At 35.0% G+C, this 17,625-nt stretch overlaps 2 protein-coding genes across 2 annotated transcripts; both read right to left on the reverse strand.

Annotated features, from left to right (window-relative positions):
• Positions 1-9,852: 9,852 nt before the first annotated feature.
• LOC308428962 (olfactory receptor 8H1-like) lies at positions 9,853-10,818 on the reverse strand (the record flags this gene model as incomplete). The annotated part of the gene is made up of 1 exon (XM_080927602.1): positions 9,853-10,818. One exon carries the CDS (start codon positions 10,816-10,818, stop codon positions 9,853-9,855), a length of 966 nt encoding a protein of 321 aa, XP_080783728.1.
• A 3,239-nt stretch (positions 10,819-14,057) lies between these two features.
• On the reverse strand, positions 14,058-14,987 carry LOC308429225 (olfactory receptor 5T18-like; the record flags this gene model as incomplete). Its single annotated transcript, XM_080927958.1, has 1 exon — positions 14,058-14,987. One exon carries the CDS (start codon positions 14,985-14,987, stop codon positions 14,058-14,060), a length of 930 nt encoding a protein of 309 aa, XP_080784084.1.
• Positions 14,988-17,625: the final 2,638 nt, after the last annotated feature.

Here is a 17,625-nt window from a genome sequence, read left to right on the forward strand (position 1 = left end):
CCCTATTTAAATAGTCAGTACATAAAGAAATAGAGAATTCTCAACAGAGGAATCTCAAATGGCTGAGAAGCAATTGATGAAGACAATGGGGGCTACAGGGGAATAGGATTGGTGAAAAGGGGCTAGCACCTGAATTGTAAATAAGAAAATATCCAATAAAAGTAACATTATAAAAGAAATGTTCAACATCCTTCATCATCAGGAAAATGCAAATTAAAATAACCAAGGGATTCCATTTCATACCATCCAGAATGACTAACATCAAAAACACGGTGACAGCAAAATTAAAATATAACAAAAGCAGAATAGGACTAGCAAAAATTTCTAGCACAGTGGCTCAGAAAAACAATTTCAACAAAATCATAGACAAAATTTCCCATAACCTAAAGAAACACACAAAAAGCTTACAGTATACCAAATAGATTGGACCAGAAAGAAAAATTTCCTACCTCATATTAATTAAAACACTAATTATACGGAACAAAGAAAGAATGTTCAATGCTCAAGACAAAATGACCAAGGAACATCTAAAAGGCACACCTATAAGAATTACACTTGACTTCTAAACAGAAATTCTAAATGCCAAATGGGCCTGGGAAGATGTCTTGAAAATCTTAAGCACAATAAATGTCAGAATACACTATTTTTGAGGAAATTTTTAGTTGCTATGAATGAAGAAAAAAGATATCCCATGACAAAACTAAATTCCAACAATATTTTTCTGTGGGGCGCCGCCCACACATTCCCACACATTCTCCATTACAAGATGGCGCTGATATCCGGCTGGAGTTAGCAGTAAACAAGCCATGTGCGCACATGCTGGGTAACTTTCCACTTCTTGAGCTCCGCCTCTTTCATGGCGTCATAGGGCCTGATGAGTTTCAACCAATCAGGGGGCTCTGCGTCCAAGGCAAGGACTGATCCCTTTATAAGGGGACTGGCTAGATAGTTCTGTCTCTTCCCCTCTCATTGGTCCCTCTCCCGGTGTTCCCGTTCGTGGTCTGGTTCATGGGCTCGTCCGTCTTGTTCCTCTTGTTCATCTTTTGGTTTTCTCCGTCTTCTTCATCTTTTTGTCACGTGAAGCAAGTACTGGTTTTCGAGAGCAATAAAGTTTACCGCAGAAGGATTCTATTTTGTGTGACGCGTCGTTCTTGCAGGCGAGACGGTTGCACGGGACATTTTTCTACTAATCTCTTCATATTTAATATTTAGAAGAAAAATTCCAACACTAAAGAAATATATATTCCGAAGAAAATACAAGTAACATAATTTTATACCAGAAAAACCAAAAATAGAGAAACACACACACAAACACACACACACACACATACACACACACACACTACCGGCAGCATAAAATAGAACAGGCCTTAACAAACATTGATGATTAATATCTCTCAACATCAGTGGAAATAAATACCTAATAAAAATACACAGACTAATAGGATCTAGCATTCTGGTGCATAAAACAATACCTCAGTAAAAAAGATTAACATTATCTCAGAATAAAGGCTGGGAAAAGTTTTCTAACCTAATGAATCCAAGAAGCAAGCTAGAATAATGATTATAATCACTAATAAAAAGACACTTTCAACCAAAAGTAATGAAAAGGATCAGGAAAAACACTTCATTCACATAAAATAATTAATCCAACAAGATGGAATCTCATTTCTCAACACCTATGCCCAGAAATGGTTAATTCTCACATAGAAAATCACACATTAATAGTAGGAGAAAAAAATAATGAAACTAATCAATGCTACAAATCAAATTGATCTAATGATATCTATAGAACATTTTTTTCCCAAAAGAAATAGACAATACTAACAGGAAATAGTCAAACTAAGGGCTGTAATCTATCAATTAGAAATAAAGAGAAAAATACAAAGAATCAGCAAAATCAAGAGTTGCTTCTTTGAGAAAATCAACAACACAAACCCTTAGCAAAACTAACTAAAACACAGAGATATAGTACCAATTTATCAAAATCATAAATCAAAATAAAATAAAAACTGAGGAAATTAAATTTATCATTAGGTCTTACTTTAAAGTTTATACCCCCACAAAATTGGAGAGGGTAAATGAAATGGATGATTTTGTAAAGGTAACTGAGACCCAGAAGTACATGCATAGTATATATTCACTAATAAGTAGATATTAGGCAAAAAAGTAGAGAATGCCCAGTATACAATGCACAGAACTTAAGAAGCCTAACAAGCAAAAAGACCCAAGTGAGAATCCTCAATTTTACATGAGAGGGAGAGAAACATAATCACAGAAGTGGGCAGAGGGAGGGAGAGACCTGGGTGGGAAAGTTGACAGGGAAGGGAGGAAGGGAACATGATCAGGAATATGGAGAAGTAGGGAGAAAACATGTCTGATGTATTGAGGGCCAGCAGAAAAAATGGAAGCAGGCAACACTGGAAAGTATGAGGTAGGGGGACCCTCTAAAATGTACCAAAGACCTGGGAGGTGAGAGACCCTCAATTCTCAGAGGGAAGGACCTTAGACTAAATGCCCTACAGTGGGGAGAGAGAACTTGTAAAGTCTGCCTTAAGTAGAAAGACAGGGCATCAAATGGAGGGATGGGGTTGCCATCCCATAGTCAAAAACTCTGACTCAGAATTGTTTCTGTCTGAAAGAACTGTGGGGCCAAAAAAAGAGAAGAGCCTGAGGAAAAGGAGGTCTAAAAGGGGATCCAGCTCAGGGAGAAGCTCTAAGGTCTGAAAGTATTACTAGTGCTATGGTATGCTTACAAACAGGAACCTATCATGACTGCCTTCTGAAAGCTCCAACTAGCAGCTGCCTGAGACCTGCACAGATATTTACACCCAACCAATGATCTGAACCCCGGGAGCTCTATGGTTGAATTTGGGAAAAGCTAAAAGAACCTCATAAGGAAGGTGACATTAGAGGAAGATCAGCAGTCTCAACTAACCTGGAATCCCAGGATCTCTCACACATGCAAGTACCAATCAGGAAGCATATACCAGCTGATAGCAGAACCCAACACATATAAAGAAGAGGAGTGTCAGGTTTGGACTCAGTCAGAGAAGATGCACCTAACCCTGGAGAGACTTAGAGCCCCTTGAGTACAGAGGTCTGGTGAAGTGGGGTGGTGGGGACATTCTCTAGAGATGAGGAGGTGTGGGATTTTGAACAGCTTAAAGTTAGTCTGGGGAGGTGTCGCTTCCCTCTCTGACCAGCAGAAAAAGAGCGGCTATGACACAGTGTTCTTCTCAAAGCCGTTCATTCAGGAACCTTACAGAATGCTCATGAAAATCTTTCTGTCCCTCATCTGTCTCTCTTTCTGTCTCTTCTAGTTTTACATTCTGTTTCTCTGTTTAGTTTCCCTTTCAATTTCTCTATTTCCTACCCCCCCCCCCGCCTACAGTCTATTGTCCTGATCTTGAATTATGAGTGCACCTGAGCAGCTGGCATGGTGGGCATGGCTAATTGGGGGGGGGCAGGAGGAAGTCAGGTGCTAATGCCTGAGTCCTGAGCATCATCTTGGGACTGCTGCCACACACCTGCTTTCCACAGGGAGGGGATAAAATCTGTACAGTACAAAAAAAAAAATAAATTTAAAAAAATAGAAAGCTCAAAATAGGCTTTAGTGCATTGGCCTAGGAGACAACTTCCTAAACAGAACATCCATAGCTTGGGCACTTAGATCAGTAGTTAATAAATATGACCTTATAAAACTGAAAAACCTCTTTAAGGCAAAGGATATTATTAAAAAGAACAAGAAGCAGGCTACAGATTTAGAAAGTATATTTACCATCCTCAAATCTTATAGAGAAACAATATCCCAAATACATAAAAAAATAAAAAATAAAGAAACTGCAACCTATAAGAAGGACACATGATCCACTATATTTATAACAGCTTTGTTTATAATAGTGAGAAGCTGAAAAAAATGCCAGATGTCTTTAACAGAGGAATGAATACAGAACATGTGGTAGATTTATGAAATGGAGTACTACTCAACAATGAAAAACAATGACTTCATGAAATTCTTAGCCAAATAGAGGAAACTAGAAAACATTACCCAGAGTGACATAATACAGTCACATGGTATGTACTCACTGATAAATTGATATTATCCCCAAAGCTCGGAATACCCAAGATACATTTCACAGACCATATGATGCTCAAGAAGGAAGACCAAAGTGTGAATGCTTCAGTTTTTCCTGGAAACCATAACATAATAATCACAGGGGGAAATACAGGGACAAAAATTGGAGCAGAAACTGAAGGAAAGGCCATCCAGAGATTGCCCTACCCGGGGATCCATCCCATAGGCAGCCACTAAACCCTGTCACTATTTGCGGATGCCAAGAAGTGCTTGCAGACAGGAGCCTGATATAGCTGTTTCCTGAGAGGCTCTGCCAGAGCCTGACATATGCAGATGTGGATGATCAAAGACAAACACAACTGAGCTCAGGGACTACAAAGCAGAAGATAGAGAAAGGCTTGAAGGAGCTGAAGGGATTTGCAATCTCATAGGAAGCACAACAGTATCAAACAACCAGACTCCACAAAACTCCCAGGACTATACCACAAACCAAAGAGTACACATGGCTATAGCCACATATGTAGGAAAGGATGGCTTGTCTGGTATCCATAGGAGGAGAAACCCTTGGTCCTGTGAAGGCTCGATTCTGCAGTGTAGGGAAGTGTCAGGACAGTGATCTGGGTGTGGGTAGGTGGAAGTGGGAGAATCTTCATGGAGAAAGGGGAAGGGGAGAAAGAGACTGGCAGAGGAAGGAAAGGAGTTAACATTTGAAATCTAAATACATAAAATAATTCAATTTAAATAAACAATTTAGACATAACAAAACAACAACCAAACCAAAAAAACAAAACAAAAAGAAAAACAAAAGAAAGAATATCAAGAAGCTAGACAAAACAAGCCAAATAACCCAATTAAAAATTGGGTATTGTGCTAAACAGAAAATTCTCAATAGAGGAATTTCAAATGGCTGGCACATACTTAAAGGCATTCAAGTTTCTTAAAGACGTTCAGTTGCCTTAGTCATTAGTGAAATTAAAATCAAAACAATTCTGAGATTTCATTTTATAGTCACCAGAATGAGTAAGAACAAAACCCAAAGTTCAGCACATGGTGATGAGGATATGTATAGTTTGAGCCACACTTCTGCATTTCTGTTGGAAATACAAACTTGTGTTACCAGTCTAGAAATATATTTGACAGTTTCTTAGAAAATTGGGACTATAACTATTTATACCACTCCAGGACATATACCATACCTAACAGATATTCTACTACTCCAAACAGATACTTTCTCAACTATTGTCTTAATAGGCAGATTTGTTCTTAATTACCAGAGACTGGAAACATGTTAACGAAAGAACAGATAAAAATATTGTTCATTTATACAATGAAATAATATCATGCTATCAAAAACAAGGACAACACAAAATCTGTAGTTAAGTTCACATAACTAGAAAACATCATCTAGGGTGAGGTAATCCAGACTCAAAAGGATGTTCACATTATGTTCTCACTTAAAAGTGAACAAAAACCATAGAGTACAGAATATCCACACAACTGTTTAGAAACCCCAAGAACCTAAATAATGAGGAGGGTCGAAGGGAGGGTGCTGGCATCTTAATAGAAAAATGGAGTCAAAATTGTCATCAGTCACTAGGTGTGAATCAATGGAAGGAACTGGTTCAAATAGGGAATGGGAAGAGGAATGGGGTGGGGAATTAGTTGTATCATAAGCTAGGGAAACAAGCACAGAGTTTGATTGAAAACAGGTGGCAGGCAGTGTCTATGGGCATCTGTAGTATTTTCCGGAAATCTCAGATAGGGACAGTTTCCATGTAGTTTATGAGGGTCACTGTTATTGAGCCTCCTAGCCATAGGGAAATGGTCCTTTTCCTAACTGAGGTCCCAAGTCTGGCCTTGGTGAGAAAGGATGTGCCTAGTCCTGAAGTGACTTGATATGCCTGGGTGTGTTGATAGTGGGATTTAAGGGGGAAGTTTCCTGCCTTATCAGAGAAGAAGTGAAAGGAAGATCAGGGGGAAAGCTATATAAGGGCATTCTGGGAGGAGAAGAGCTGCCATCGAGATTCAAATTGACCACATAAATTAATATAAACAACAAAATAAAATAATCTCAGTACTAATTTTGACAGGAATTTATAAACATATTTTAGATGAGCCACCATAGAGGAAATTATATATTGCTATCATTGCTTTGACTTGTCTTTCAGCCTAAATTAGTTGGTTGATTTAAGTATGAATTTTAAGTAAAGCATAAAGGAAATCAAGCGGAATAAAAAGAGCAAGCTTATTCCTTTCTGCTGGTTAGTGTACATAGAGCTTTAAGGGACTGTTCATGCTACTATGGATAGAAATCTCATCAATAACCTCAGCCAGTTGTAGACCCTGTATTCTACAATATCCAACTGTCAGACAGAAATGTCGACTCTTCCATTGTGAGATGGATATTTTTGGAGTAACATACCATCCTTATATTACATTTGAGGCCTTCTGGTCCAAAGATGGCAGTGTGGAAGTTCACAAATCCAATAGAGGAATATACTGACATCATATTGATGACCACATGTTAGCACAGTGTCTTCTAAATGTATATGTTTATATTCATAGGCTAGCACTGCTTTAGGGTTTGAATAAGAAGCTCATTTTTGGAAGAGGAAACTGCAAATTCAGAGGCTCATACATCATAAAACCACCTGAAATAAGTGACTATTGCACAAACATATGTAAATGAAAAACCTGTCACTCACTCCAAAGCCCGGAAACCATGCAGAAGAGGAATGAAAAGGAAGACAGAAGTAAGGCAAAATTCTGTGGAGCACTGATAACACAGTCGGGACCTGGTCATTGTGACCACAAAGACAGCAAAGCAGATCCATGTAGGAGCTTCTTAGACCTTCTAATTAGTGACCTTTATGTGTCTGGTGGCTCTGATGGCCTACTTCTCCTGATTGTGATCAGTAAATGACTAGCAGCAGAAGGTTGTCATTCTCTTTTTAGTGATATAAACCTGCTGACTTGACCATAATCTTTTACTTATATTCCCATAAGCAACTCTAACTAACCAAAGTAAGTACAAGGAAAAATTTACTATAACATACCAATTGAGAGAGGCAGAGAGAGACAGAGAGAGAGAGAGAGAGAGAGAGAGAGAGAGAGAGAGAGAGTGAGAGAGAGAGAGACAGAGACAGAGACAGAGAGACAGAGAGACAGAGAGACAGAGAGACAGAGATGGAGCAACAGAGATATAGAAAGAATAAAACTGGGTAATGAGGGTTGAATAAAACATGACATATATTTGTAAAATTAAAATAGTTTGGAAAGAGAAATTAAATAATTAGAAAAAACACTGTATGCTTAAAGAGAAGGAAGCCAGTTTAAACTACAGGAACAGAACGTCTACATAAAATTTTAAAAATAAATAATATACTATTAAAAGAAAATTCGAGATTCAAAACAACATATCTACCTGTCAGGTATTTGCTTTCATATGTTTCTTTTGTAAAATGGAAAAGTAAAAAGCAGGTTAACTTTTTAAATGCGTATTTGATTTTAAACTATGTAAAAATTCTAAGGTAACAGGAGAAAATATAGTGATAAAGTATGATAGAGGTACTTGATATATCCGAGAATTAAATGTTTTACAAATGTACAGTGTGTTCTTAGATAAAGGAAACTACTGCAATGTATTAGTACCGTTAAAATTAAGGTTAACAGCCGGTTTTGTTCACACACAGAAAACTTTCATCCTACAGAATGGAATGGCAGTGGGAGGATTTGAAATAAGTGAAATGTGTGTCAAAGGAATATAATGGGATGGCATGATTTTGTTTCTACTTGTCTTACATAGACATGCTTCTTCCATCATTGATTTTGAACAGTGTTTCTAATTCCTTAAAATTATTTAAGTATTTCCAAATTATCACTAAACTATCAGATATACTTTTTATTAACTTAATTTGCTTTACTATCTTACTCTAAATGTTGCTGTACATTCTATAGAATGGTATATGATAGACCTAATTTCTTTTTTGTTTGAAATGAGTGAAATAAATTTTTGTCTTACAACGTTCTTTAAAGAAGAGAGATACACATACAGATTTTTAAAAGAATTTTGGCAATTCTTTTAGAGGATAGAATGCATTGAATTTCCACTAGTAACCATAAGCATAAAGTACATGTAGAGCAGAATGTAATATGGAAACAATCAGAGTTGATTAGTGTGTATAGATTAAACATAATGACCTTTGAATACCAAAAATTGCCACAGGGCTATATTACTAGCTCTTGGATTATTAATGGTTTTAAGGTCTAGTTGTACCACACTCTGAGAGGGTGCTATACACTTTTTTTTCCTAAGACTGAGTCTTTCACTATTTGACCTTTGTTATTCTTGAGCTTCATATGACCTGTGAGTTGTTTCAGGGGTGTTCAGAGCTTTCTGGGGCTAATATCTAATTATCAGGGACTGCATATTATGTCTTCTCTTTTTTGACTGGGTTATCTCACTCAAGATGATATTCTCTAGATGCATCCATTTTCCCAGGAACTTTATAAAGTCATTTGAAATTATTTAGTATACAGCTGCTCTGTACATTAAGAACATATCTGGATAGCTAGACATACTAGTTTTATAGATGATCATGATGATGATTAGATTGATGATTAGTTACATAAAAGATAGAAAGATAGAGTCATAGAGAGATAGATGATCTATAGTTTAGATAATAAATAAATGAGAGATCGTTCCTCAAAACAGCCAGCCTAAAGCAACTAGGCAAATATCAGTATCAAATCAGAGGTTCTAATAGACATAATAGTGTGTCCCTTTGAGTGAGACTTCTGACTAAAACTACAGATACCAACAAATGAATATAATATCATCCACTTGGACACTCATAGCCTCAATCAAAAGCAGACTCAGGAAACTAAGGCAGTCTTCTCATGTTTCCAATAAGATTTCTTTCCATGGACCAGCTTTCAATTTCTTTTTCCAGTGACAAGCACTTTTATTTTATAGTATACACAGCAGTAATATCATTTGGGAATAGTTAAAGCTCTAGCTGTTCCTAGATTAAAATATGATTACTTCTTATTCTTTTACATCTCTATCACAGTGTTAGGAGAACAAGATTATCTTCTGAGTCCTTGGCATATACTTTGGGACAAACATCACTGACCCTTAAAGGAGATTAGGTAACACCACTTAAAGGGTCAACTCAGTTTATAACAGATGACAATTAACTAATATAATATATATCACAAAATCATTTTTGAGAATTGTGGTTTAGATTCCTTCTAGTTTTTTTTTTTTTTTCCGAATGGAAAATTACTTGTAAAACACAGTAGATATTCTTAATCAAAGGACATAATCAATATAAAGTATTAAAATTGAATCTAAATTATACTAAATAACATTGTGTTTGCTATGGTTATATTTAAATATATTCAGTTTACATGCTCCTAGAGTTACTATTTATATTATAAATCTAAATGAATGAGACTGTAACAGTCAGGGAATCATTAATCATTTCATACCCAGCTCATTATTTCATATACTGTAAAATAATGATTCTGAAGATATTGGTAATGTCAAAGTTATCCCTTCATGCTATAAATAACACATATTTATTTCACCTATCACCAGTATGTTTCCTGATTTTCAAAAACACAAAATTTTATAAACCACATTCCTATAAATGGACAAGGTGGGTTTGCAAAAAAGAAGCTCCACAAAGATAGAAATAATAGCATCTAGGACATTTAGAGAGACAAACGAAGGGATGTTTCAATGTATATAAAATAAAGAAACCAATAGCTTAATCACTTAGTTCCACTCTGATCTTAAACCTTGAAACTTCCTGCTTTCTGATAACTCTACGGACAGCATTTTTCACTTCTTTGTTTCTGAGACTATAAATGAGTGGGTTCAGCATGGGGATAAAAATGGTATAGAAAACAGAAGCTACTTGATCCTTTCCCAAAGAGTAGGAATTACTTGGTTTCAAATAAGTAAAGATCATAGTGCCATAAAATACAGTGACTCCTAGGAGATGAGAGGCACAAGTTGAGAAGGCTTTCTGCTTTCCTGAAGTGGAATTGATCTTCAAAATAGTAGAAAGAATGGACACATAGGATGAAGATATTGTGATAAGCGACACCATTAGAGTGGATCCAGCAAAGATGAATGTAATGATTTCAATGTTATGTGTATCATTACAAGACAGAACTAAAATTGGAGATGTGTCACAAAAAAAGTGATAGATTACCTTGGGTCTGCAGAAATATAATGTGTTCATACAAAGTATATTAACAGTAGAATCCACAGTTCCAATCATATAGGAAACAGTGAGAAGGGCATAGCAGAATCTAGTGGACATTATAACTGGGTAATGTAAAGGGTTGCAGATAGCCACATATCTGTCATAGGCCATTGAAGCAAGAAGAAAACATTCAGCAGCAGCCAAGAGGACAAAAACATACATTTGAGTGAAACAGTCAATATAGGAAATAATTTTGGTAGAAGTCAGCAGATTCTGTAAAGTTTTAGGTGTGATGACATTTGAATAACAGAGGTCCAGGAATGACAGGTGGGTCAGGAAGAAGTACATCGGAGTGTGAAGCTGAGCATCTAGACGAATGATCAGCATCATGCCTGTGTTCCCCAGCACAGTGACCAGGTATATCAGGAGAAACAGCACAGCGAGCACTAGCTGTATCTCTTTGGAATCTGTCAGCCCCATAAGGATGAAGTCAGACTCTTTTGTATAATTCCAGGTGTTCATAGTAAATGACCCTAAAATTGTAAAGAAATCAAAGGTAATATTCAGCTTGGTTAACTTTTAAAAGGATATGAAGCTCAAAAATAGAAAGGCCAAAAAGTGAAAGCTTCAGACCTTCTTAGAAAAAAAAAGTGAATAGCACCCTTTCAAAGTAGGTTCCACCTAGACCTTAAATTATCGATAATCCAAGAGCTAAGAATATACCTTGTGGCAATTCTTGGAATTTAAAAATCATTATGTTTAATTTTTACACTCCACGAAAACTTTGACTGTTTTCATGTTACGTTTTGTTTTACCTGTACTTTATGCTCATTGTAACTAGATTTCAATGGATACCATCAAACCTTTAAAGAATCAAGTACTGACAAAAATATATTCATATATTTTTATGCAAAAATGCTTTTAAAAATCTGTACATGTATCTGTATTTTTTAAGATAAAGTTGGAAAAATAAAATTGAAATAATAAAAAAAGAATTTTTATTTAGATGAATATATTTGTGTGTTTGTTATTTTTGGATCTCAATATTCCTAATGTTTTCACGGTATGAGTAGAAACAAATATTGAAGGTAGAGTTAAAAGACTCACATTTGTCTAAGCTACACTCAGAGGTGGCATAATTTATGTTTTTAGTTACCATAGTACTATTATAAATGATTTCTTTTAGTAACACCATACCAAGCATAAGATGTTTGTGTATAGATACCACTGCCCTTTAAATGAAGACTCCAGAAATGTCGAGTCTTTTCAGAACTGATTTCAAGTGAATGCTGCCCCATTGGGGTTTTCTGTATAGTTTTTGTGTTCTGCATATGATGACTCATCTAATCCTATTTTCTTACCTACTATGTATAATGAGAAGAGAAGATGAACTGATCATTTTGTTCATTAATTTGTGATGTCAGTAAAAACTACAAATAGATTTTACATTCAATAGAGCTTAATAGGGTACTTGATGACATTTAAACATGAATCAAGATTTATGAATTCTCTTCCTGTTATTGAAACCTTAAATATCTTTTTAAAATTATACCCATCACTCATAACCTCTTAATCAATGTTCTGTAGTTGTTTGCACATGTCTTGATATTTACTTAGTAAAGGCACAAATGCTATGTGCTTATTTGTTTCTAAATTACAGCCCAGATATCATCCAAGCAATTCAATCCTTGCCCATTTTATCAATACTTACTGTGAATCAGAGATTATGAATTGAAAAAAGTAACAATAAAAGTAAATTAATGAATCTTTCAATATCACATATTCAAACTTACGCTAATTCAAAAGATTTCTAATGAATAATATGTGAAATACGATTAAAGACACAAACATTTTTGTACAGCACCATATACATATACCTTTGAATATTTGTTCATTCATATTTTAAAATTCAGAGTTATGTCACTCTAGAAATTATTCTTGAATATTGACAAAATGAAAAATTTCTTAGGCAGATATGATTCGAAAGCATGTCAAAGAATTACTATGTAGGAAAGCTGAAGAGTTACAGAAATTTTATCTCTGCAACCGTCTCAGAATAATGGGTGTCAAGAATGTGTGGACTTCCTAAGGGACCAATTTTTCAGAAAGATTATCTGGCATGTTTTCAAAAACCAAAGTTTATGGACTAATTCAATAAAGCTTTTAGGTTTTCCCAAAAGCCTCATGAAAACAATAAATATGTTCAAATGTGTTATTTTTATGACTATACTTAAAACATATTTTATATAAACAGTTAAAAACATTAAGAAGATTTGTATTTATGGATTATAGTTATGAGTATTACAATATACTTATCAAATAATTTCTTTGTGCTCTGCAAAATAAAACATTATTCACATATTTTGGCACTTTATTAGTGACAGTATCAGTGAAGAAGGTACAAAATTTTTCTTGAAAATATTTTAATTGAAAAGTGTGAGTCTTTTCTAGGTAAAATGTATTCAATGAAAGCAGTAAACTCTACCCTGGCATTAGTCAATGAAGGCAATCTCCACTTAACGTTTTTGTTTTTAAACATAAACATAAATTTTTCTCAATCGTATTATTTTGGTATCACCTGCATATTTTCACAATTAATATTTTGTATGCCCAATATTTTACACTTATAATTTGCTTTCCAGTTGCTTGACTTGTGGGAACATGTTTCAAAGACCTTATTTTCTTGTATTTTGTATTGGGTGTGCATCAGAAATCACTAAGTGCACTGAACATCCTCAAACTGACAAGCCTGCTGAGGCATCATAAGCATGGGTGAGACCCTTTTCCTGTGAGATTTTATTGTTCTTAGCAAAATACAACACCTGCACACTTTGTTTGATTTTCTGTGAATACTAACTTTATTTTAATTAAAAATGCTATGAAAATCTAAAGATGGTGCTTGTTCTGAATATAATTAAAATCCTACAATTAGATATTCATGATAAAGTCAAATGTGCTCTTTAGTAAGAATGAAAACAGGTACATATGATTTTAAAATATTTTTTCTTGAAAAAGAAGTTATTACAAGTATAGTCAAAGTGAAAGATTCTTGTGGGTTTTTCTTGATTTATAATGAAATTAACATCCCTCAATAGGTGGAAACGATTCTTCTTTGGCTTGAACTTCAAGGGATGGTGGCAGGTACAATACAACACAGGTTGTCATATGTGACAATAAAATAGAACCCAAGGGTAGGGAGTGAATGGAATTTGACTCTTTGTAGAAGCTTCTAAATACTCTCCTTCTCTCTCTCCCTCCCTCCCTCCCTCCCTCCCTCCCTCCCTCCCTCCCCTTCTCTCTCTCCTTAACATGGCTATGTGCTTTTGTACCTAATCCAACTTGCTGTAGAGAAGACTCTGTAATGGTGACTAACAAGAAATCAATCTATGAGTATAGCAGGATAGTATCAGGAATCATTTCATTGCTTTCCTAATATGTTTAGTTATACTGTAAAAGTCTGAACTCTAATGTCAGGGTAGGATATGGATTTTCTCCTGGGGTAGGACTTGAGTTAAGTCAGATATTGTTTGACCAAGCACATAAGTTCTGTGCCAGTATTACCTAAGTACATCTTCCAGGCAGGACATATTGTAAGATAAAAAAAAATATGTGACAGGGTTTGTATCTAGGTTTCTCTTTCAATAGCATGAAAAGTACCAAAGATACTAGAAAGAAAATAAGAAATTTCAATCATATTCAGTGATAAAAAGACATTGGAACTAAATCTTTGTTATATTGTGGTGTTAGAGTAACATTTTATTTTATGGCATAAACACATTTTTTAAAAGTCTTTTCATTGCCTGTTTTACATCTTTGTTCCTGAGACTGTAGATAATGGGATTCAGCATGGGGATTACAATGGCATAAAATGTGGACACTATCATGTCATGCTCCAAGGCATAGCTGGAACTTGGTCTCATATACATGAAGAAGATTGTTCCATAATATATGGACACTCCAGTGAGGTGAGAGCCACATGTAGAGAACACCTTTTGCCGCCCCTCAGCAGAAGGCATCTTCAAAATGGCAAACAAGATGAAACTATAAGAGATGATGATGATCAACATCGTGACTACCTCAATGGAGCTCACAAAGATGAAGAGCAGAAGTTCATTCATTGCAGTGTCAGAGCAAGAAATAGCCAGTAGAGGAGGAATATCACAGAAAAAATGCTTAATTTCATTGGAGTTACAAAAAGACAGACTTGTAGTGGCTGCTGTATGGATAGATGCATGCAGAATTCCACCCACACTGGAGGCAATGATTAGTGACCTATAGACTCTGGGTGACATGCTCACTGCATACAGAAGTGGGTTGTAAATAGCTACATAGCGGTCATAAGCCATTGCTGCTAAGAGAAAACACTCTGTTGTTCCACAGCTAATAGCAAGAAACATCTGTGCTGCACATCCAAAAAATGAAATCACTTTCTTTGTTGACATAAAATCTATTAACATTTTTGGGGTGATAATGGTAGAAAAACATGCATCTGTGAATGATAAAACACTTAGAAAATAGTACATTGGATTGTGGAGCTGAGGATTCTCAATGACTAATACAATCAGTCCTATGTTTCCCATGAGTGTTAAAAGATAAATCATTAGAAATAAGAAAAAAAGAATGAACTGAAGTTCAGCATTGTCTGTGAGCCCCCTGAGAATGAAAAGGGACACATGAGTGGCATTCTCCATGCTGAGATCTCAGACAACCATTTTAAAGTCATTCAGAAGGTCTAAGTCATTCATAGTACTAAGAAAATAGCAAAGATTCTTAGAGTCAAAGTAGGACTTGGCCCATTTAATTTTTCAACTGAAGTTATAAGTGCCCAAGTGCAAATACAGAATCCATCTTAAGGTATGTGTTTATGTACTGGTGACTCATGTGTAAAGCCATCAGCTCTAACAGTCAGTTAATCCTTCATTCAATTACTTATTTTCATTTGAAATTCAATTAAAATCCAAACTGAGAATCAAGAGTAGTATTGTAGGGTACAAGTCATATGACATCCTCACTAACTTGAGATCAGTTCGAAGCACATAATACTGTCAAAACAAACAAGTAAAGAAAATTGAGAATGTAAAAATTTCTCTGACATTCCAGATAGTCAAACTTTCTATTAGTAACAGTAAGAATAATCCAAGTGTAGGTATCTAGCTCTTTCATCCATTTAGAAAAATGATTTGCTATAATATTTTCTCCTACAAATTGTGAAATTAATTTCAAAATGTAAGTATAAACATTGAGGAAAAACATGTTAAAAGCATTGTTGTAGAAAACTATTTTAGTTATATAATATGCTGAAATATGATCACACAAAGAAAAAATACATCATAATATTGTACACAGCTTTTAAATAGTAATATCTCAATTAGATATTATTTAATTTGTTAACAAAATGGATAGCGGGTGAGATGGCTCACAGAATAAAGTTATTACTGCCAAACTGAAAACCCAAGTTTAATTGTTGAAAATTCATATTCTTCAAAGAATTAATTCAACACTTCATTTTCCTCTAACCTCCACATTCAGGCCTTGCCACATTCATAACACATTCCTCTAAAACTATAACAAAATATATGTATTTAATATAAATGAATGAGTTAAAAAACTGATAATTGAAGAAGAAAATGGAACATGATGACAACATGACAATATATCAAACCTCTTAAATTCTTGGCACTTTATGTGTTACCAGTGACACTAAGTGAATTAAACTTACCAAGGGCCTGTCTCAAACTATGGGTGTCATCTCTGTCAAAAGAGGCTTTTGATCTTTATTAGTGAAGAAAGAATGAAGTCACATATTAGCAAGTTCAGGGATAGAATTTCAGGTTGCCCGAAAGAACTGTCAATATACTGAAAAATGCATGTTTTAGAAATGTAAAAGAAATTATGATTAAAAATTACTTAGAAAACACATACACACTCAGAAGCTAGCAATACAGTGCGGTGTAGAGCAGTTTTCTGTAGCACACAATATCCTGTGTTTTTTTTTTTTTTGAATATACAACTACTTTATTTTTTTATTTTTTTTACAACTTTACAAAGCAAAGATAAATGTACAGATTTTAAATATTTTTTGCTTAAAATTATACAATATTTGTCAGTACTTTTTTCAGATTTTAACATAATTTTTACATAAAACTATATGAATATATTTTTTAGTCAGTACTTGATTTTTTTCAAGGTTTGATTGTATGCCTTGAAAACTTAATAGTTACAATGAACTAAAGTACATGTAAAGCAAAATGCAATATGGAAATAGTTAAAGATTTCTTGTTTTGTAAATATTTTTTGTTTTGTTTTGTTTTCTTTATTTCTTGGACTTCATACAGTCTGGGGGAGTGCAAGCCTCTGGCGTTAGCATCCCACTATCAGTGACTGCATATTATTCCTGAGAGGCTCTGCTAGAGCCTGATCAATACAGAGGGGATGCTTGTAGCCAACCATCAGACTGAACATGGGGACCCCAATGGAAGAATTACAGCAAGGATTGATGGAGCTAGAGATTTGCTATCCCATAGTAAGAACAACAATATCAACCAACCAGAACCCTCCCTCCAAAGCTCCCAGTGACTAAACCAACAACCAAAGGATACATATGGGGAACCCAGGGCTTCAGTTGCACATGTAGCAGAGGATGGCATTGTCTGGCATCAATGGGAGGGAAGGCTCTTGATCCTGTGAAGGCACAATGGGGAAATTCTAGGGCAGTGTGAAGAGAGTGGGTGGGTGGGTAGAGGAGCACCTTCATAGAAGTAGGGGGAGGGGGAACGGGATAGGGGGTTTGCAGAGGGGAAACCAAGAAGGGGGATAACACTGAAGTATAAATAAATAAAATAACCAATGAAAATAAAATAGTTTTGCAGAAAAAAAAATTACTTAACTCCATTCTCTCCCTCCCTTCTTTCCACCTTTCCTTCTCCTTCTTCTTCTCCAATTCTATTCTTTTTCCTTCCTTATCTTGCTTCTTTTTTTCTTAGTTTTTCTTCTATTTCTCTCACTTATGTCATTTTAAACAATGGAACGAACAACTACCGTAGAAAATTTGAATGGGTACATACCTTTGTAATTAAATGATAAATTCCATTTAAGTAGTGACTTGGAGAAAAGAATACCTATTGTTAAAAATAGAATTGATAAGAAAAAAGGCTAAAGCCTGTTTCAGTTTCATAAAGCATGAATTTCTTTGGCAAATATAAATTAAATATGAAAAATACAAATAGGAAAAATAAGTTATACATTTATGTATTATTCTTTTCATAAACAAAATAAAAACGATTTATTTTTAATAAGATCAAGTGTATTCAATTTTTAAGGTGTCTATGA

Source organism: Micromys minutus, assembly GCF_963924665.1.
Source record: "Micromys minutus genome assembly, chromosome: 13".
In the NCBI taxonomy this organism is placed as follows: Eukaryota; Metazoa; Chordata; class Mammalia; order Rodentia; family Muridae; genus Micromys; species Micromys minutus.